Source organism: Vipera berus (genome assembly GCF_964194415.1).
Source record: "Vipera berus genome assembly, chromosome: 10".
Classification (NCBI taxonomy): Eukaryota; Metazoa; Chordata; class Lepidosauria; order Squamata; family Viperidae; genus Vipera; species Vipera berus.
In genome coordinates, this window is record NC_138213.1 from 3,163,208 (window position 1) to 3,187,144 (window position 23,937).

The 23,937-nt window shown below is 40.2% G+C and overlaps 1 protein-coding gene across 1 annotated transcript in view; it reads right to left on the reverse strand.

The window, feature by feature from the left end:
• CDH13 (cadherin 13) overlaps positions 1-23,937 on the reverse strand; it is a 396,356-nt gene that overhangs the window by 139,558 nt on the left and 232,861 nt on the right. Inside the window, exon 6 of the mRNA XM_081335863.1 lies at positions 15,489-15,633. Coding sequence (XP_081191989.1) covers positions 15,489-15,633 — 145 coding nt within the window. The remainder of the gene's footprint in view (positions 1-15,488; positions 15,634-23,937) is intronic.

Below are 23,937 nucleotides of genomic sequence, written 5' to 3' on the forward strand. Positions count from 1 at the left end.
TAGACGAATACACCCAACCTTCCACTGCAGTCTATTAAAGAGAGAACAACAATCTCCACTACGAGAAAAAATCCCACCACCACCACCCCCCATCATGGTGGAAGGAGAACAACATTTTGAAGTGAAAGAAATCTTAGATTCCAGAAAACACCATGGAACGATACAATATTTAGTGGCATGGAAACACCTCCCCTCCTCAGAAAACGAGTGGGTTAACAAACTCCATGTTAAAGCACCTAAGTTGCTTAAGAGGTTTCATACAGAATATCCAAACAAACCAGGCTAACATTTATATGGTTTCTTTCCCCACAGATGGACTCATCTTTTTTCTGAAAGGAGAGCCGAATGTCAGAATCCATTTATATCACATTTCATAATTGTATAGGTAGAACAACGTGCTATTACTGGGGATTCTGCCATCTCTCCGAGGGGGGGGGAGAGGATGGTTACTAAAGCGATTTTCAAACAACAGGGGATGTTTTAACGGGGGAAGGGAGGGGGACAGACAGATATGGTTTGTGTCTTCATTTACAACTGAAAAAGGGAAGCAATAACCATAAAACCAAGGAGAGTTCCCTTTCCCATGGAAGAACCTGACACCTAGCAACTGACGACAGCCTGACCAAATGGATGAGGGGAGGGGCTGGAATGGGAATGGTTTATATAGGATTGAAATGTAACTTTTCTCAGATTCCGTCTTGTATTCCCACAATCGATTCCTTCCTAGTAAACATTTTCCTTTTGGACTAAACTTGCATCCAAGAGTTCTTATTTCCTAAGATGTGGATTGAGGTGGGTCCTGACAGTCTCCATGAATGTCTAGTAAGATTGAATGAGCCAATTTTGAAAGACATAACCAACAGAAAATGACATTGGCTTCCTTTTCTTATCTGTGAGGAAGGAAGGAAGGAAGGAAGGAAGGAAGGAAGGAAGGAAGGAAGGAAGGAAGGAAGGAAGGAAGGAAGGAAAAGAAAGAGGGGGAGGGAGAGAGGGAGGGAGGGAAGGAGGGAGGGAGGGAGGAAGGGAGGGGGAGAAGGAGGAAGGGAAGGAGAAAGGAAAATGAAGGGATAGGAGAATAAAGGAAGGAAAGAAGGAAGGAAAAAATGGAGGAAGGAAAGAAAGGAAAGGAAGGAAGAGGGAGGGAGGGTGGGAGAAAGAAAGAAAGAAAGAAAGAAAGAAAGAAAGAAAGAAAGAAAGAAAGAAAGAAAGAAAGAAAGAAAGAAAGAAAAAGAAAGAGGAGCAATACTACCAACACTGCCAGCATTAAGCAATCCCACATTGTCAAATACTTTTCTCTATCACTCTCTCAAGACAGACTCTATGTAAGACTAGTTAATAGGTATTCGAAAGAAAAGAGTTTCACATCACTGGATCCTTTTATTTAAGTTTAATGCTCAGGGAAGCAGCTGAAGAAACACATTAGCTTACATTTATCTTCCAATTATCACATTGCTGAGAAATTATTGGTTAAAATGTAAGTCCAGGTGTAACATATAGTTTGTGCTTGCGGTCGAAACTTGAAATTGGATTTCTGTGTGGGGAAAAATGCAAGGTGATTAGGAAAGTTGAAAAGAACTGCACTGCAACTCTTGTGTTTTAATTTGCATACAAGCACTTGAATCTCATTTGTCGATTGATCACAACACTGACTTCATCTTGGCCTGCTTGTGATTTGTTGCAGGAGTCCAATAGCTGCTTCAGGAAGACATGACGGTGGCCTTGGTTGCTCTTTGGACTGATCTGCCAGAATTGAGATTCTTAAATTGGCAGAAAGAAGCTGCCAATTAAACTTTATAAAATAGATTTAACTACTCAAAACCCTGTTAAAACTACACATTTTTCTTATGGATCCCAATTCCTTTTCTGGAAGAGATCATTGACGTCATAGCACTCCAAGCAGGATGCACAAGGCAAAAACATTAACAGAATATCAGAGCTGGAAGGGACCTTGGAGGCCTTCTAGTCCAACCCCCTGTTCAGGCAGGAAACTCTATACCATTTCAGACAAATGGTTATCCAATCTCATCTTGAAAACTTCCAGTGATGGAGCATCCACAACTTCTGGAGGCAGGTTGTCCCACTGATAAATTGTTCTGTCAGAAAATTTCTCCTTAGTTCTAGGTTGCTTCTCTCCTTGGTTAGTTTCCATCCGTTGCTTCTTGACCTGCCTTCAGGTGCTTTGGAGAATAACTTGACTCCCTCTTCTTTGTGGCAGCCCCTTGCATTAGACCATTCCATATTTTAAATATTTGTAACTTTCAAATAGTAAGTTTGCTGCCAAAACTTTGCAAATGCTTTCTACCTAAACTTCTAAATCTTTTTATAGTTATGTCTTGCCTTCATCCTTGGTCTGAACCTTGATGAAACTCCTGCCCATGGACTCTCCTTGGTGTGCATTTGACCAATGTGGGTCAATGAGATATTTTTTTGGAAATGGAGCTGGATCAGCTAAGGCCCAGTGCTGTTTTAAGGATAGATTTAGGAGCAGAGGTCATATGCCCTATTCAGCAGGATGACCCCAAGCCTTTAAATATACCATAGCTATCTCAACATGGTATGAAATTGAAGAGTATCTTAGATTTATGTTGATTGTGCCTTAATCCTTCCAAACAATGGCTTATTTTTCATGTTTCTTTCCCTTATGCTGCCCTTTATTTAATAATCATATTTAAACTTCCCATTACCTGAAGTTGGAAAGGAAAGGAATAAATAAGAAAGACCCCAAATCTCTCAATATACGGTATATGCCAAATGGGAACAAAATATTCAAATGCTATTTGACAGGACATAACTTCTCATTTTTATGGGGCCTGAGCATGACTGGGCCACCTCCCATTTACATTAAAGGAACCATCATTTTTCATCCAGGTTTTTCTTCTTACATCAAAGAACAAATGCCCAGCATGTGACCTTTTCAATATCTCCAGCAATGCTTCACAGGAACTTTCATAGAAGTAATAATATAACACCCTAGTTCTTAATACATGAGCATGTTTGTAAATATGAAAAGAAGGTAACCATCTCTGCAGCCTAGATGTGTAAAATATGAAATATGAGTAAAGTTTGAACACCTGATTGAATTCTGTCAACTTAGGAATTCCTCATCCCAGAGGACAAGAAATGATCTGAAGAAGTCTTGAAGTCCAATGACTTCCCAGATGGAGACGTAGTCCTATTCTCATATACAGAATGAATCCTTTATGGCTGTGTGGGAGACTAAGACTTCAAAACTACAGGAAACATCCTGTAAAAATAGAGGTGCTGCAGAATTAGACCTTCTTAAGGCAGGTAGGTGCAACCTTGGAAAACTTTAGACCTTCTTAAAGCAGGGGTATGCAACCTTGGGGAACTTTAAGACCTGTGGACTTCAACTCCCAGAATTCCCCAGCCAGCCAAGTTGCTAAAATCAGCTACCCTGTCTTAAGGCCTCAATCTTAACTCAACTCAAGCTCAATTGTTGTCTTTTGCTAGAAGAACTGTCATGCAAATCTCTTACTTGTGAAAACTTTACCGTCTCCAAGGTCCTGAATGGTCCTTGACTTGGCAAAACCTGGATTATCTTAACAGAGCATTACTCTTTTTAAATTTGAGAACTGAATGCCTATCCCACAATTTAACTAGCACATAAAGATACTTTCCTACACATAATGTAGGATATTCAAATAAAAGCTTAGTCCATAGCAGTAAGTCACTCTTAATACTAATCCTTTGACATTCTCAATGACAAGGCTGTCATGTTGGCTCATGGCTGACCCACTTTATGGGCTGTCTCACCCATTGTTTGGGACATAAGTTAGTTTCCCTTCTCCCTCCCCCCTTTTTTTCCTTTTCAAGATTCCTGAATATTCAAGCTTTTCTTTATGCTATAATGACACTGAAAATAAACCCTGATCAGCAGTTTTAGTCTGTATGCTAATTTCAAAAAGTCCCAGGGCAGCAGAACAGCATCAAATACTGGTTTTTTTTCCCTTTCCTTTTACTCCAGTGAAGAAAATTCCCAACAAGAGTTTTGTCATAACTAAGCACTACCTGGTCAACTTAGTATGCGACTTTTCCAGATTGTCTCAAAAGCCAAAGCCTGCAGGGTATATTTACTTAATTTTTCAAAGGATTGTAAATCAGTAAAAAAACAAAAAATCAGACCGATTGTCTCTCTTTTTGTTCATCCCTTTTAGAATATTTCTCATGGCTTCTGCAGTGAAGACAACTCGTTAAAATACAAGGTTTCCATCCTTCCTTTACTCACAGCTAAGTGATTAATTGAGATGACATGCCAAATGATGGTTTAGGATTAAGGAGCAGGCTTTCCATTAGCTTGGGTTTTGCATGCACAGGCAGAGCATCTGAGCTCTTTGAAGCAAAGTGTAGTGTTCAATTTTGGTTACATTTCCTTTGCATGACCAACCAAACTTGGAAGTGTGCGAGAATAAACCTCTAATATAGAGGAGAATACTTGTAGCTCAGGATTGAATTGTGGAGTCAATGGTGCTCTCAGAGCTTGGTCGTTTTCTTGCAGATGTTTCATGACCCAACTAGGTAACATCATCAGTGCTGGAGGGGAAAGGGTTTTGCTTTTTGTTTATATATGATGGCTTGCCCTGTCAAAGTTGGTGGGAGTGTTCTTGATGGTCTCTTGATTAGGCCAGCAATTATTGTTTGCTTGTTTTACTTGGTAGCTGGTAGAGAGTCAGCCCCACTGCCTTCTAGCACTAATGATGTTACCTAGTTGGGTCATGAAACGTTCGTGAGGAAACAACCAAGCTCAGAGACCATCCAGGAACCCCACAAACCTTCAATGGGGACTTGGCTTAATCAAAACCATATTATAACCTCCCCCCTTTTAATCCAGACAAGGCAAGAAAAGCCATGCATCCTTAGCATAGGCCAAAATGGGGAAAGATCTGTCTTCCCCTCACGAAAAAGCCTTCAGCTCAAAACTTTCCTGAGATTTCTGAATGGCTGCCTGGGTTCATTCATGGATGTGGCGTATGTTGTACCTAAAAACCAGGAGGCTGTAGGACTAAAAAGAGGAAGCACTGCTAGATCCAGACCTGAGGACAATTAAATTGGAGAGCTTTGATAGACATCTGATATTGCACTCGGCTTTGTTGTCGCTCAAATCAATGCGACATAATTGCCGCAGTTATGCTTTAATCGTTAGTACAGGATCACAAGCAGCTTTGATGAAAGCAAGGAGGAGGGGGGAAGGGGGGGAGGACAGAGAAGCAAGGCAAAAAGTGTATTTTTCACCCAAGGGGACGGTGAAAGGGTGGCACCCCCGGACAATCATTTTATTTGTGAATCTTCTCTCCCGGATAAAGGCCTGCGAAACGGAGAGGGGGCCGTGCAATTAAAACCTGATCAGAATACTGTGAAAGATGGGCACGTCTTTCATGCTTTTTCTTTTTATACAGGGAGAAAAAAAAGATAAATCAAGGAAGCCAGACTGGAGGCAGAAACAGCTCTGGATGGAAGTCAGAGGGTAAATGCCACGAAACAAGCACACCAACAGCTACGCGATCCAGCCCTTTATCCTGGCTGTTGTGAGATTAGTACCTGATCAGCTACAAATAACTAGGATGACAACATAGAATTTCCCAGCTGGGCGAAAAGCACGAACAAGGAAGAAAAAGTATTTCTTCTGGATGGAAAGATGAAATGGCTGTAGTTTTTAGCCAACGAAGGAGAAGGTACTTTTTAGCTTCCGCTCCGCCCCAAACCCCCAAACCCACAGACACACAAAGTACAGGTAGACCTCGACTTAAAACAGTTCATTTAGTCAGTATTCAAAGTTACAACAGCTCTGGAAAAAGCGACAAGGGACCGTTTTTCACACTTACGACCATTGCAGCATCCCGACGGTCACATGATCAAAATTACGACGCTTGGCAAAACCGACTCATCTTTATGACGGTCGCAGCATCCCGGGGGTTGAGTGGTCCCCTTTTGTGGCCTTCTGACAAGCAAAGTCAACGGGGAAGCCCGTTTCACTTTGCAACCATGTTCCTGGCTTAACAACTGCAGTGATTCACTTAAAAAAACTGCGGCAAGAAAGGTCGTAAAATGGGACAAAATTAATTAGCAACATAAATGTTGGGCTGGGTGGTGATCATAAGGACTCAGTTGTGAGAACTACCTGCAAATAGATTTATTTAGATTTTCTTGGGCTCTGCTTAATAAGCCTGCTCTTGCTTTATGGCTATGTAATACTGGGCAGTTCTCGGCCTTTACTGTGACTGTTGAAAATTAAAATTGAACGTATCCAAAGGAATTAGGACTGCACCCATCTCTTTCTGAATTGTGTTCATTTCTCCAAGTCCACTGCATTCTGTTTCTGCATTGGTTTGCATTTTTTGAAACGTAAAAGACATTTTTTCCCCCCAGAGGCTATTCGTATTTGTGTGCATTTCATTATAAACTAAGCAGTTGATATGTATGCTGGCCTAAAATACTCTTTATAAATATTAGGTCTCCATTTAAAAAAAAAATAAAGTAACCAAGCATGGCATTTAAAAAAAAAGGGAAAAGTGAAATACTAAATGACAACTATCCTGTAGCCAATGCATTAAGCAGGAAGGACGGAATCAAAGCGGTATATTTAATAAAGTGGGCTAAACGAAATCTGCAAGGCTTTTTTTTGCCAAATCCAAGGAAATGCAAAATGAAAGCTTTACGTTGAAGTAGAAAAAAAAATACATTCATTTTTCATGCCTTCTCCCAGTAAAATTTCTCAAGGTGCTATTGTTATTTATGAATTTCTGAAGCAGGTCACTTCGGTTTTTGAAGGTCCAGCCTAAATATGAATCCATTGCATACAGCTAGCTAGCTAGCAATTTACCCATGGGGTTTGATGCCCATCTTTTCTCTGGGAACTCAATATATATTATTTATTTATTTATTTATTTTAATCCCATTTATATCCCGCCCTTCTCCGAAGACTCAGGGCGGCTTACAATCCAAAGGCACAACTCAATGTGCTTAGCAAAAGCCTTCATTCTTTGTATATGCCTGCTTATTAGGGCTTATTATCTACACACCAATCAAGTTTATATATTTATATATCTATACACACATATATAGATATAGATACATATATATATATATACTGTACACACCCACACACACACCCACACACACCCACACACATTCTGGGTCCATGATTTAAATTTTCAAAGCCCACCTAACTGCAAAGAGACAGGTTGATATTTGCCTGGCAAAGAAAACAGTAAATCCTGTTTGCTAAAGCTTCTTGATTACATTTTAAAACTTTCTTCAAATAAAGATGTATTGATTTGTTACATCAAGAAGCAATCTACCATCTATTGCACCAAAATCTCCCAGAAGCAACAGGAGAATTGCTGGAGGGCTTATATTATTATATGTTTTTTAACTATAATTTTTTGCAGCATTAGGTTTCCAAATTCTGTTGAACAAGCATTTCTTTTAATGCAGACTTTTATGAAAATAAATGCCCTTGTGTTTTTTTTTTTTATTTTAAAAAAAATCTGTCTCCTATGCACATCCATTTTCTTGGGAGGGGCGGGTTGTTGTAATGTAATACAGGCACTTAGCCTCAATCTTTTGGGAGGCTAAAAGGTGGCATCACATAGCACTCCAAAAATGATGAATATGTAAAACTGGGGTTCATGAACCACATATTATCGCACATATAGGTTGATTCTAAAGCTTCTCCTTCAGAAAACCAGATTAATACTACCTATTCTTTACTCACTCAATCAGAATAGAGCTGGAAGGGACCTTGGAGGTCTTCTAGTCCAGCCCCTTGCTGAACCAGGAGACCCTATACCATTTCAGACAAATGGCTGTCCAGTCTCTTCTTAAAGACCTCCAGTGATGGAGCCCCTACAACTTCTGAAGGCAAGCAGTTCCACTGGTTAACTGTCCTCCCTGTTAGGAAGTTTCTCCTTAATTCCAGGTTGCTTTGCTCCTTGATTAGTTTCCATCCATTCTTTCTTGTCCTGCCTTCAGGTGCCTTGGAAAATAAGTTGACTCCCCTAGTCCTTCTTTTGTCTAGACTGGCCATACCCAAATCCTGCAACTGTTCTTTGTATGTTTTTGTCTCCAGGCCTTTAATCATCTTAGTTGTTCTTCTTTGCACTTTTTACAAAGTCTCAACATCTTTAGTGTAATGTGGTGACCAAAACTGGATGCAGTATTCCAGGTGTGGCCTCACAAAGGCTTTATAAAGTGGTACTAACACTTCAAGTGATTTTGATTCATTGCACAGCAGTGATCGGCATCTCTGCTGGTACCGCGTACGTTAAGATGATATCAGATCCATGATGTCGCTTAGCCACTTGTGGAAAGGACATCATGATGTGCCTGATAACATCAGTGTGGCTGGTGAACTGACACCTGTAACAATAATATAAAGATAAGCTCAAATGGGATGCCCCACCTGACATGTCACAATTGGGGCACCTTTGTTCATCAGCTCTGATTGATCTCCATGGCTAGGAATTATTGTGGTTTCATCAACAGAGACATCTATTTTCCAACAGAAGAAAATATTTGTTGCTCAGGGTTGAACTGTATTTCTGAGCTTGGTTGTTTCCTTGCAGATGTTTCATGACCCAACTAGGTAAGATCATCAGTGCTAGAAGGGAATGGGGTGTGCAGAGAGGAGGAGGAGGAGGAGGACTGTAAAATCCTTGGTTGTCTCTGAGCTTGGTTGTTTTCTTGCAGACATTTCATGACCCATCTAGGTAACATCATCAGTGCCAGAAGGGAATGGGCTTGTCTCTTCATTTATACCCAGTCAGTATCATTTATTTTCCAGCTTAGTTTTCTCAACAAACTCTATGTCCAGCCTCTGGGGTTGGGTTTCAAAGAGTATTCTAGCTAAAAATGGCTTGAATGAATTTCATCTCCTTCCTGCAATGGACTTTATCTTTCCTAGATAATTTGACCCTCATAGTACATATATCTTTGAGCTGGAGTGAGTTTATTTCGCCTATCATATGCACAGCTGGCTGGTTGTCATTAAGGCAATTATTTCTTATAACATCAAGGGGGAATGTGTGTGAGAGTAAACTGAAAAAGAGTTGTATATCCCACCATGAATTCCTTGGAATAAAAATGTACAAATTAAGAACAATCGCTACTTTTTAATTACCCTTTCCCTCCACAGTGTTCTGGTTTGTTCTCTCCATCTTATGAATATATACATTTCTAATTCTATCTGAATACATTTCTTGTGGTTTTACTTGCAATTATGCTTTAAAATGTTTAAATAAGGCACAAAGAGGGCATTAACTGCCGATGGATGAAAAGCAGAATAAATAAAAAGATAGAAGAATGAATTTTAAAACTCTTGAATATTTTCTTCTTGAGTACAAAGTCAAAAATGAGAAATTCAGCTGATAGTTCTACTTTGATTCATGCCTTAACAGCCACTGTTTAACAATAAAGCAACAAAACAATCTGTGAGTAAAATAACTAGATTCGTCTCTTCATTTTGGGGGTGGAAAAACTATAGCAAATTTCATCCAACTTCAAAATGGGATTCATTTGTTTTCTACTTCACTGTTGAATCTGTTTATTTCCCCGGCAAATATTTTGTCCTTCACCTTTTCTCAGCTAGCTTCAAGCCAACCCTGTCCTTTAAAAGCCACATGAGAAGATGCTTCAGAAACGACAGTAAAACTCCCTTCTGGAATGGCAATGACATAAATAAGCATCTCCCTGCAAATCAGTGCAGAATTATTCCTGCTTGTTGAAGCCGAGCAATCTTTACTACCCAGTGGGGATCTTCCAAGCTTCCTTAAAAATTCATTTGTACTTTAATTAAGGAACATGCTTCCCTCCTCTCCCTTAATTAACACACCAACAGTCTAATAAAAATAGATTCCCCAAACATCATTGTTTTGGTTGTTTCTACGCTCAGAAAATAGGTTGAATGGGAAACTCTGTTGGTCAAGGAAAAGCTGCAATATCACTTCCACTTTGATTGTTGTGGTTTTTAATTTAACAGAATGACAGAATAACAGAGTCGGAAGGGACCTTGGAGGTCTTCTAGTCCAACCCCCTGCTCAAGCAGGGGACCCTGTACCATTTCAGACAAGTGATTGTCCAGTCTCTTCTTAAAAACCTCCAGTGACAAAGCATCCACAACTTCTGGAGGCAAGTCATTGCACCGGTTAATTATCCTCACTGTTAGGCAGTTTCTCCTTAGTTCTAGGTTGCTTTTCTCCTTGAATAATTTCCATCCTTTGCTTCTTGTCCTGCTTTCAGGTGCTCTGGAGAATAGCTTGACTCCTTCTTCTTTGGGGCAGCCCCTCAAATACCGGAAGACTGCTATCATATCATCTCTAGTCCTTTTTTCATACCCAATTTCAGCAGCCATTCTTTCACTTAAGCCTCAATGTAAGCCTTAATTTCATTTAAACATCGTGTTAAAATTTTTAAAGCACCCTGAGGGTGAAGGAGGTGTGCTTTTGGGGAGGAAAACCCATTTCCGACCATTCCCTGCTTTGTTTTTAATTTTTTTTAAATTTTCCTCCACTGGATAAATTAAACCACTAAACTGAACCAGCTGGATATATTGATAACATCCCAATCAAGGTCAGATCTTCCATATCAACTAATTCAAACCGTCACTGATGCTACAGCTCACCCTGCTTAAAGAATTCTATTTTTTTTTATTTAAAAAATGGACATCTAAGTCAGCCTGCTTCAGGGTGAAATATTGGAATTAGTGCCAACTCAAATACCAAACTCTGAAGAATTCCCAGCTGAGATTTAATTTGGACTATTTCCTTTGCATCTCATATCAAAACCAGCCCTTGATTTTATATAAACATTTTGCAACAGCTCCTTATTTGCTGTCTTACGCGGAAACATCAAAAGAGATTCCACTGATTTAATTCTCACTGAAGTATACTGCACACAAACAAAATTGTTTTTGATGTTGCCCTGAATGTATTTATTCATAATTTTAATTTAAGATCATTAGAACTAGCAATAGTCTAATTGCATGCCTGTAATTTACTTGTAACTATCATTACAAGGTTTTTCTCTCTGATCAAACAAGATGGTGCTTATTTTCAGGAAACTCTACAGGCAAAATATTATAAATACCATTACCTCGAGCATTTAGATTGCAATGTTTAGAAATAAGATGCATTTTGAGAAATTGCACCAAGGTAAAATTGACAAATCTGGAATGGCTCATTAATCCAAATGTAGAATGAGGAGTGGAGATTTTCTGGATACCAAATTTATTTGAATTTGCAAATTAGGGATGAACTTGTATGTTAAATCTAACTTTGCTCACTTCTAGCTATGCCCCAGCTTAAATGCATTTCGTCTGCCATCTGAATTGTTTGGCTAATGTATTTTAAAATGTCTGCATGAAAACCAAGAGACGTTTTTAAAATATGCGCAGTCAATTCTCATTATTCACGATAGTTAACGTTCTATAAAGTTGCCACAAACACTGAATTAGCGAATATTGAAACTTCAGCGTACATGTCGAGTGAACTCAATTTTTTCACTGCTTTGCTTGTCTACAAAAGATTGCAAGTATTGACTTTGTGGGTACAAATAAATGTTAAGGAGTAGGCAAATTCATCAGTACGAAATCTGCAAAGAACAGGAACCAGCTGTATATTTTAGTGGAGAATGGATTCTGAAGCAGCAGAAATGTTATATATATTTAAGGGCCTGTGACTCTCCTTTGAGGATGGTTAGACCAATCCTGCAATTTTTTGGTTTTGGGGGAATAAAGGATGGCAAAGCAAATACAACTAAGAGTAGGTGTTTGGGGGCTGGGGGATGTTTTTAAATTCAGGGCGCTTAAAAAAAATCAAGATTCCATCCCTTTCTCTATGGTTTCACGAGGCGGAATTGCAGAAAGATGACAAATTACAAAATAATACTTGCAGGCAATTTTGATAGAGGGGCCATCTAGGTTGGGGAAGAAAGGAAATTTGATGAGATTTATTTCCTCAATCTTCCTTGCCTGATTGACCTGCTCAAAGTGGAATGAAACCACTGCATGGAATGGAGTTGGGTGGGAAAACCAAGACTGTAACCGGCTTCTGTCTATGCCAGCCCAAAATTGGTTTATAATCTTTCATTTAGCGATAGTTTGAAGTTACAATGGCACTGAAAAAATTGATTTATGACCATCTTTCACACGATTGTAGCAGCCTCCCTGGGGTCATGTGATCAAAATTTAGACACTTGGCAACTGACTCATATTTATGACAGTTGCAGTGTCCCCGGGGTCACGTCATCCCCTTTTGCGACCTTTTGAGAAGCAAAGTCAATGGGAGAAGCCAGATTCACTTAGCAACCACGTTACTAACTTAACAGTTGCAGTGATTCACTTAACAACTGTGGCAAGAAGGGCTGTAAAACGGGGCGAAACTCACTTAACAAATGTCTTGCTTAGTAACAGAAATTTTGGGCTCAATTCGGACATAAGTTAAGGACTACCTGTATCGGATCTGACCTACAGGAATTTCCTTGTACAACTCTTATCAGTTGCAATGGATTGTTCTTTGACCCCATGCACTATGTAGATACCTACAGAAAGATTAGGGAGGGATGTAAGTTTGCTTTTTTGGAGAAATAGTACATATGTATTCAAGGATATATTTATGTATGTACTTAGTAGCAAGGAGACAAAACGATCTGCTGGTGTGTCTGGTTGCTGCAAGAACACTGCACGGGGAGAAAAAAACCCTTGTCTATTCTATCTGCTGGCTTCAGAAAGCTCTTAAAGAAAGCCCCCCATGGTTTCCTGCAAGTTGTTAGAATCACAGGTCATAGACAAGAAGGGATCCTGCCGGGCTCAGCAAATTGAATGCAATTTTAGTCATTTGAAAGCTTAAGTGGCCCTACGCACCAGTGGCGATCACGAGGAAGATGGAATTGGACATGCAAAAAAAGGAAAAAGCCTTAAAATCGGGCAAGAACAGGAGAAAACCCCCAGACCCAGCTTAAAAACACATGCACATTTAATTTAATTTAATTTAATAACATTTATATACCGCCCTTCTCCCTGAGGACTCAGGGCGGTTCACAGGGCAGAATAAAATAGCAAATACAAACATTAAAAAAGATTAAACAATTGCCCTAGTTAAAAACAATAGAAATACAGTGCTAAATACCCCAAGAAAAATTAAAAGACCAAAGATAAAACAACCCTAGCAATCCCCATCAGGCTAGGCCAGCTTGTACAAACAGAAATGTCTTAAGATCGCGGCGAAAGGAGCGAAGATCGGGCGCCATCCGGAGCTCTACCGGTAGCTGGTTCCACAGCTCCGGAGCGCCCACAGAGAAGGATCTCCCCCTGGGGGCCACCAATCGACATTCTCTGATCGGTGGCACCCTGAGGAGGCCCTCTCTGTGGGAACGCACAGGGCGCAGGGAGCTTGATGCCGGCAGCAGATGTTCCCTGAGGTACTCCAGCCCCATGCCATGGAGTGCTTTGAACACCGTTACCAGTACCTTGAATCTCACCCGGAAGACAACTGGCAACCAATGCAGCTCACGGAGCAGAGGTGTAACGTGGGAGTATCGGGAGACTCCCAACACCACTCTCGCGGCTGCATTCTGTACCAGTTGGAGCTTCCGGGTGATCCTCAAGGGCAACCCCATGTAGAGAGCGTTGCAGTAGTCCAGACGAGAGGACACGAGCGCATGAGTGACCGTGCATAGATCATCCCGGCTAAGATAGGGCCGCAACATACACATGTGCACGCCCGCAACTGTAAAAAAAAGTATAAACCACTGATATACATCAATACAACAACAAGAGAGGGAAAAGTCCATTTTAGTGGCTTTTCTGTTTGACCCTCCCTCCCTCCTTCCTTCCTCTCTGACTTTGGGCCAGAGAGAGGCCCAAAGTCACTTAGCTGGCTTTCATGCCTGAGGCAGAACTAGAACTCACCATCTCCCGCTTTCTAGCTTGGTGACTTCATCATGAGACTAAATACACTTCAATGTATTTGAATGATGGACAAGTGGGTGGGTGGATGGAAGGAAGGAAGGAAGGAAGGAAGGAAGGAAGGAAGGAAGGAAGGAAGGATGCGGGAATGGGTGGATGGATTCGTGGATGGATGGATGGATGGATGTGTGGATGGATAGATCAATGGATGGATGGAAGGAAGGAAGGAAGGAAGGAAGGAAGGAAGGAAGGAAGGAAGGAAGGAAGGATGCGGGAATGGGTAGATGGATTCGTGGATGGATGGATGGATGGATGGTTCAATGGATGGATTTCAGACATTTCTAATTATACTTAAAGGAAAAGTTTGATCTTACTTCCATGTTTGTGGATCCTTCCCTGATTAAGAAAAACAAATACTTGATTGCAAAGGACAAAGACCCATTTCAGAAGAGAAGGAAAGCATCAGAACATTTGTCTTGCTAAAATTTATTTCCTTGAAGAGTTCCTCAAAAGGGGGATTTTAATCTGTAGGATGGTTGGTTGTCTCACATGATCTACCGATATTACTTTCTGTATTTGTGATTTATTGCAGTCTGCAGAAACCCAAGGCATTGCAAAGAAGCTGTCACAAGTAGGGCCAACTACACTCTCCAACTACACCTTTCCCAAGTTATCTTCCCAAAAGTTTCTGCTGACTTTCCTGCTCTTGTGCCATGAGCCCAGTCTTTGGTATTCACCAGAAAGAAAAATGATAAAGTGTTGTTAACTCTTGCTCATTTCCTTGTTTGCAGACTCCAAAAGGCAAGGCAAAAAAGACAATAATAGAAGGAGAAACAGCAAGGATGGGAAGCTATAACATTGAAACCAGAACTCCTGCAGATAAAACATGACACAGCATTGGAATAAAGGAGTTATCTTATAAAAATCCAAAGCGTTATTGCAGATTAATGAGTTCATTATTACAGAATGTTCTTATTGTCAAAACATGTTGAGACAGTTCAAAACTCAGATTCTTAATGGAATGTTCCAATCTCCAAATAAAGCTTCAATGGTTAAATTTTGAGACCAACCACCAACAGTATGTTCTCTTCTGATAGGATCCAACTCAGAACTTTCAACAAAATGTTTAAAGTGGAGTTCTTTCTTTGCAAGCTTGTAATAAAATATATTTCCCACTGTGAAAATAGCTCTAAAATTAGACAACTCGTAACCTGTTGGGTCTGTTCCAGAGATATTTCCTTACCTAAACAGGAAACAGGATGACCAAAGGTGGGGGGAAAAGTAGTGGGAGGAGAAGCTACTTCTGACTTCCTGCCAGCTTCCCCATTGACTTTCCTTGCGGAATCTGGCAGGGAGCATTGGAAATCCCCCTCCCTTCCCTTCCCTTCCCTTCCCTTCCCTTCTTTGAATGACCAAGCCAAATCAGTTCTTCCAATCCAACTGAATTACAGAATTTCAAATGAATTTACTCATTGAATGTCATTCAGCAGCATCCTCCTGCTCTCCATCACAATCCACCAAATCATCAGGGCCTACAAAAGGAGATTCCAGAAGTATCCGGATCACTCACCTGTTGGAGAACCTTCCATGACGTGCCCGATGTACGGTCCTTCCCGGAAGATGGGCCTGTTGTCATTTTGATCAATGATGATGATATCAAGAGGAACTGGACCTTCTATGGTCTTCCCAGAGACATCAGTGATCTCCACCTGCAGCTGTATAAATAGAAAAAACATAAAAGAAATCTGAGTCGTGTTGTTATCCCAGCAAGGAGAAGAAGTGAAGAGTTGACATCAGCTGTCAGGCCTGCCCCAACTCAGATCCCTAGGAAAGAAAGACCCTCAACTCCATTTGGTTGGAGTGATAGGTTCTTTTACTAAGGTTAAGTGGTTGCAGCAAAAGGAAGGCTAGATCTGAATATTCCGGCACAAAAGGTTACACTTGTCCCCTTTCCATGGCCCTCCACACTAGACCAGTTCACTTGTGTCCAATAGCATGCTGTCCAGATGGTTTGGGAACAGTTTGGATGTTGATGCCAGTCAATGGAATGCTGCATTCCGTTTTCAGGCCATGTGACCCTGAAGGCTGGTTTGATCCAGTTCTCGCACCTCTGGTTTCTGTCAGGGCTGTCTCCCCGCTCCTGCCATTTGTCTTCCCATTCCCATGCTCATCCTTGCTACTCTACATTCCTTTGGCTCCCCTCCTTTCCCCTGCATTTTATGGCAGGATGCTAGCAAAGCACAAAAGTTGAAGATTGCAGATTTGATATCAGCATTTTGGTCATTAGGTATCCCTGGCCATGTTAGCACTAGAGAAAGTGGGATAAAAGAAGGATGGTGGCGAACGCAAGCAATTGAAACACATCCCTGCTGAGATTCTCGCTGGGCACATTGCAATGGAATCGTCATATTTGCAGGCCGTGAGGGGGAGAAGAGGAACACAACTCGATGCTAATGAAGTGAAGATTTGCTTAGAATAAGTATTTTTCCTCCTTTTCTCCTTCAAGCATAATTATCCTGAAGGGGAACATTCTGAACTACAAAATAAATTGCAAAACTACAAAATAAAAGATAGGCCAAACCTGAATCCAGGGAAGCAGAAACGAGATCATTAGCAGGAAATAAAGAAAAAGAGAGTGTTGTTTTAAACACAACGGTTTTATACTGAAACATCTGATTTTATTTACCTCTTTGAGATGTTACCACCACAGCAGCTATGCGGTCAGCACCCATAAGGATGGTACCAAAAATAAATTTCCATCCATTCTTAAGTAACCCTACAGAAGCGAGTCTAATTTCACCTGCCTGGAAATTCAACCTGTAATTAGTCTGCTCTGGCAGAGCAATATTTTAATTCAAATAAAAGTCCTACTTCTCTGATATTTGAAGTGGAAAAATTACGAGTTGAGCATTGTGTGTCATAACAATTTCTTCTTCCCGTGAGTAGACTGCGTCTTTGAAAAGAAGTTGCAGAAGAATAATTTTTTCAGTAATTTGATTTGATGTTGCAAGAAGTAATAGTCAAGTGAATTGATCCATAAACATGGTTTTAAAAGAAAAGGTCACATAAAAATAGTATGGAAAGCCAATTTTTTCTCTCTCTCTGTCTCTCTGTCTCTGTCTCTGTCTCTGTCTCTCTGTGTGTCTCTGTCTCTCTGTCTCTCTCTCTCTATATATATATACATATATGTATATGTATATGTATAGGTATAGGTATAGGTATAGGTATAGGTATAGGTATAGGTATAGGTATAGGTATAGGTAAAGGTAAAGGTAAAGGTTCCCCCGCACATGCGTGCTAGTCGTTTCCGACTCTAGGGGCCGGTGCTCATCTCCGTTTCAAAGCCGAAGAGCCAGCGCTTGTCCGAGGATGTCTCCGTGGTCATGTGGCTGGCAGGACTAGACGCCAAAGGCGCACGGAACACTGTTACCTTCCCACCTCCCACCGTATCAGAATAACAGAGTTGAAAGTGACCTTGGAAGTCTTCTAGTCCAACTCCCTGCTCAGGCAGAAGTTAGGAAGACACTTCTTGGGGACCACCAGAACAAAAATATCATCCCCACATAAAGTCATTTGCCTTTTAGTCTTGTAACCTCTTAATTATTTTTGTTATAGTCCACCCCAACAAAAAACCCCCACACCTTGCCATTTCATTTTGGTAGAGCTTCAAACCGAAGTTGTTTTAAACTCCAGCAATGTAATATGAAAAGTTATTTATCACCACATTTCCATTATCTCAGGTTTTTTTACCCCCATTTCTGGTCTTCCCACAAAATATAGCACAATTGAAACTGCTAGCTTCAATTTCCTCATTGTTCTCTCTGCAATATTAATGCTTATGGAGATAGGTGAATGTTAGGGTAGCAATAAATTATCATATCTTTCTTTGCTAGTTATCTTGGAATAAATAGCTTTTTACCAAATCAGACAGGCTGCATTGACTTTTCTATTATGCCTGGCTGTTTTGCTGATGCAACATAGATGTGACGTATTCTCAGTTCTATCACTAGATACAACTAGTAATTGAATTCAAACAAATTACAGCAGAATGAAATAGCTCTATGTGAGATTTCTCTTTTTTTCCCCTGTCCCCCAAGGTGTTAACTTCATTGGTAGAGTAGTAACTTTGCAGAAGATTTGCCTGAATGCAAAAATACTCTGATTTTTGCATCTGATCTCTTGATGCTTTAAAAGCAAAATAGCTAAACGAGAGGCACTGTTTTCTAATTATCTGTTTTCTGTCTAAAAAACAATTAATTGTGGGAATTTAGAGCAACCTTCGAATACCTTCATGCTTTCATTGACAAAGAAATAATGTTTTTGCCAATGGGTCCAAAATTAGCTAAATGAATGCTTGAATGGACCCCACGTGGGGGATCTAAAGAATTTTCTTGGCTCAGAAGTTCTCAAAAGGCCATGTCAGACAGGGTGAAAGATTGACTTTGTTGTTTTTAATCTGAATCTTTCACACAGGGGAAGAAAGAGGTGTTTGAAAAGCTCCTAAATGTCATCTTGGAAAAAGCTATCAGCCTTTGTGACCTGCAGTTACGCGGCACAAAATATGGGTGACACTCTAGTAGCTGGCTGATTTCTTATGAGCCAACAGATTAGATATTCCAGGGTTTCTCAGTCTTGACAACTTTAAGCTGTATGAACTTCAACTCCCAGAATTCCCCAGCCAGCTCTGCCAATTGCAGTCCATACAGCTTAAAATTGCCAAGGTTAGAAAACACTGAGATAGTCAATGGGACACTCATCATTTGCTCCCTGCTGCTGTCGGGATGGCAAATTGGTAAACTGGTCCCTATGGATCCCATTAATAAATTACCCCTAACAGCCAGGTTCATTAGCTATAATTAATTGGCATTGTGGGGAAATTAATCCTTGCTACAACCTTCCATGCCCATATTCAAATGAAGAAGATGATCGTCTGGCTTCATGCTGTCAGAATAGCAAAACAATTGTCCCTTGTTTCCGGCTGAAATTTTGCCTGATTTACACAGAGGTTGAAGACATAAGCACTTCTGCAGGCAAAGTAATGAAAAGAATTAAGGAATGAATGAAAAGAAGGACTAGGGGCAAGATGATAGCATTTAAGAGGCTGCCCCAAAGAAGAGGAAGGTCAACCTATTCTCCAAAGCATCTGAAGGCAGGACAAGAAGCCACGGATGGAAACTAATCAAGGAGAGAAGCAACCTAGAAAGAACTAAGGAGAAATTTCCTGACAGTGAGAACAATTAACCAGAAGAACGTCTTGCCTCCAGACGTTGTCTGTGCTCCATCACTGGAGTTTTTAAAGAAGAGACTGGACAGTCACTTGTCTGAAATGGTACAGGGTTTCCTGCATGAGCAGGGGGTTGGACTAGAAGATCTCCAGGGTCCCTTCCAACTCTGTTGTTCTGTTATTTAGTTATTCAGTATGGACTGCTATCCAAACTTCCATCCAATGGATGTTTTGTAGGGAGTTACAGGAGGAAATTATGAAGAACAATCAACTCGAGAAGACTTTCCCTTTGATTGGAGATATTTTTGGAAGGTTTTAGGAAATTAAATGTATAATTGGAGGTTTAAAAATGCTTAATGGAAACTGGAAATCCTTGCTTAGGTAACTAGTTTGATTTGGTTGAATGGATGGATGGAGTCATCAGTTGGATGGATGGATGGTTGGTTGGTTGGATGGATGGATGGATACCCCAGGCTGAAATCAGGCTTTTCCTAAGCAAATTTTTGAAACAAAGTTGGACCTTCCTCCTTGAACAAGATACGTTTATAAGTCTGAGTGTATAAAGGTAAAGGTAAAGGTTCCCCCGCACATGCGTGCTAGTCGTTTCCAACTCTAGGGGTCGGTGCTCATCTCCGTTTCAAAGCCGAAGAGCCGGCGCTTGTCCGAGGACGTCTCCGTGGTCATGTGGCCGGCATGACTAGACGCCAAAGGCACATGGAACGCTGTTACCTTCCCACCGTAGTGGTCCCTGTTTTTCTACTTGCATTTTTACGTGCTTTCGAACTGCTAGGTTGGCAGAAGCTGGGACGAGTAACAGGTGCTCACTCTGTTACCCGGCACTCGGGATTCAACCCACCAAACTGCCGACCTTCTGATCAACAAGCTCAGCGTACTAACCCACTGAGCCACCACATCCCTTTACATATAGATAAATCTAACACAGCTTCTTTAGATGTTCTCTAGTGGGAATTTCCAATTTTACTGCTGCATTGTAAGACAAGTAAAACTGATTTGCTGATCATATTTAGAAATAACCTCCCACTGGAAGTTTTGAGCAGATTCAAAGAGAGTTCAAAATATTTATTCCCACAGTTTTCCTTCTCTTCAAGGTTCCTCTCAGCACTACATTAGTTCAGCTTTTTCCAGCATTTGGAGCGTAGCCTTCAAACCAACAACTCATTTACCTTATAGAGAATGCAATTAGTAAGTATATCCTGGCTTAGCATTCAATCGACATCTTTTTAATTTTCTCACATTTACATAATTTGACAGGGACCATTATGGACCCCGTAACTAGTCTCTTGGAATGACATTCACAAGGTTGGTTCACTTATTAATTGACCCCTGGTAATGGTAATTTAAGAAGCATATTAATCTCATCTGTCATTTCCAACACATAGCTGATGTATAAAATAATTTGTTTTCTCAAGGAGTCTTGGAAATGAAATAAAGAACTGCAATTTCCCCCTGCTTCAAATTAATATGCACAGACCTTCCCTGCCACATTAAAGATTATGGGCAAACATAATTTATTCCTTCCTTTCTTCTTTTAAAGATACTTTCTTTTTACATTAAAAAAGGGACTCTATAAAGAGTCTCCACTTGTTAATCTCCACAAAGATTAACACATCTCATTTATACAACTGGCTATGCAACCTATTTCAGTTTGAATCTAAATAAATGTTGTAGAACACCAGGAAAAGTCATCCTCTCAAGAAACTAACTCAGGAGACAATGTGGTCCTTAAACTTTTGTGCTTCCATGGGATTGGAGCAAATACGCCAATATTATATTGAAAATAAGACTTGCTGGAAAATGTCTACTTTATTTATAGAAGTATTATTCTTAAGGGTAAAAAAAGGTAATTAATCTCATGAGCCAACACATCTATGGCTTCCTCAACTCAAGTACTCAAGATAGCAAATGCCAGGATTTTCAATGAAAATACATCCTGAAATAATTGAAGTTTCTAGCCATTGGGGCTGAAATCTCAAACTTATCCCTACCCTTTTTCTTCCCAAATCAGTTCAGCCCATGAAGGATTTCAAAGACTTACAAAGACATGTCAACAGCAGCCTAATTTAGCATTATGAGCAGAGATTAAAAGTTCCTTTAATAAAAGAAGAAACTTAATCCACTCCGAGAATGTCAGGAGAAAGGGAGTGTTAATATTATTTTAAACCTAATAACACAACATTCTCAGACTTCTGACATTTTAAAAGTCTCCCAGAATTTAAAAGCTTTGTTAGAAGAGGGCAACAAATCTAAACTAAGCCAACGTGGAATTACGGTTGGTTGCACAGTCAGCCAAAACTTTAGGCTGGATTTGGCATTTTTATCCACTTATTGTGTCCTTCCCATTATTATTTATTAATTTACATGTGAGTAATCTACAGTTAGATTCACCCTCTAAGATTGGTGGAAACTTAATACAAGTCCTAACCAAAGACCTAAGAATTTTTAAGGTAGCATCTAAGAATATAAGCAATTCCAAGCAGTATGTTCAGATCTCTTAAATAAATATAGACTCCTTCCTTCCTTCCTTCCTTCCTTCCTTCCTTCCTTCCTTCCTTCCTTCCTTCCTTCCTTCCTTCCTTCCTTCCTTCCTTCCTTCCTTCCTTTTTTCTACAAATCCATTTATCAACTGTCATCATTATGTATAGAAAAATAGGAGAAAAAAGTTTTGTCCCTTGAATCCCTCAAATTAAAAATGCATTATTTCACACTGATTGTTGCTCTAGTACATTTAATTTCCAAGTGTAATACTTGGTCCAACTAAGTAATTGAACTTCCAAGTTGCTTAGGACTCCTCCTAAGCTGTTGGAAATTGTTAATTAGAAATGATATCTATTATCTGATAGTAATAACTGTTGCATGCAGCTGAATTATTACCCAATATATTGAAATGACTGAGGTAGAGAAAAGGGGAAAGAGGCTGATGCAACATGCAATGGTAAAAGGTAAATAAGAAATGTGGAAATCAACAGTTTTACATATTTGATATGGTCAATTGAACTAATAAAGTTTTCTTTTCTCCTCCTCCTCCTCCTCCCTGTTCTTCTTCCTCCTCTTCTTCCTCCTCTTTGTCCTTTTCCTGTTCTACCTCCTCCTCCCCTCCTCCTTCCTCCTTTTGTTCTTCCTTCTCTTCCTCCTCCTCCTCCTCCTCCTCCTCCTCCTCCTCCTCCTCCTCCTCCTCCTCCTCCTCCTCCTCCTTTTCCTCCCTCCTCCACTCTGTCCCCCTTCGCATCCTCTCCCATTTCCTGAGCAATAGCTTCCTCTGGTCCTAATAATTACACTAGTTTCACAAGTAGCTCTAAAACTGTTGCCTTAAAAATAGTTACCTTGTCTGTTACCAGCAAGCAATTGCTCTAGGTTTCTACCAGGATGTGGGATAAATATGTCATCGGGACCACAGAACTTGTTGTGAATGAATATTCAATAGAACTTGTTATTAATAATTGTTGGGGATTGAAATGGATGAATTATCCCTAACAATCACAATGCCCTAAGGCAGCTCTGAGTCAATTTTCTATTCACAGCATGAGTGATTCCTTATATACCATGCATTATATTATAGCATAAGCTGCAGTGGCTAATAATTATTAATAACACCCAATGATTGCAGTGCACAGATGTGGAGCCTAAATACAACCCAGTGTATTTCAGAATGAAGAATAGTCTGATTATTATTAGTTGTCACACAAACCACAGGAGATAATGAGTTTCTTTATTTGCAAATATGAATGGTCTATCCTTGTCTCAGAGGACACCATCCAAAATCTTTGCGAATGTGCAATTCACAATAGCTTGTGATATTTAATTTGTCCTGGAAAAACTCACAATATGCCTGAGAAAAATTTGTCCAGTGTGTTCTTTCCCCATTAACAGAAGCATATTGTATATTTCCAACAAGGGACAGGTGTTGAGACTCAAGAAAGAGTGCAGAGAAGAGCAACAAAGATGATTAAGGGACTGCAGGCTAAAACGTAAGAAGAATGATTGCAGGAATTGGGAATGTCAAGTTTAATGAAAAGAACTAGGGGTGACATGATAGCAGTCTTCAAATATCTAAGAAGCTGCCCCAAAGAAGAGGGAGGGGGGGGTCAAGCTATTCTCCAAAGCACCTGAAGGCAGGAGAAGAAGCAAAGGATGGAAACTAATCATACACAGAAGCAACCTAGAACTAAGGAGAAATTTCTTGACAGAGCAATCTGTGCAAAGGGCAGACATGGCTTTCATTGCCCTTTCAGTCTCAACTGAGAGACCCATAATATGATGGTGATGTCAACCTGATCTTGTTTCTCTTTTCTTTTGCAAGACACAATCTGCCTGTTAATGAAGGGTTCCTGTCCCTGAACATCTGATAGTAACTCACCTCTGTTCCAAGGTCACTTGTTTAGGTCATCTACTCCTTTGCCCCTGTTGCTACGAAGAACTACCTCATTTGGCTGAAATTATTGGGAATTCTAGAGTGCTTTTTTTTGTCTTTCTCCTTTTCTAAAAATGAAGCAGTTACAAGAAAACTTGTCAGATTAGTAGATTTAGAAAAGAGACGTCCTGGTTAAGCATCAAACACTGGGAATGGCATTAATCCGTTTGAGCTATGTACTCTATTCTTCATTGAAAGTCCGTCTCTGAGGTCTTCAGTTATGAATATATCACACCCCATTTGTGAGCAGAGTAAGCAGAGACAATGAAACTCAAAAGTTGTTCAGGGCCGTCGGTCCTTAATCTCCCCAAAGTGGAGAGCGGAGTAAGCTGCTATGCTTCTAATGGACAAAAAGTCTCCCAATCT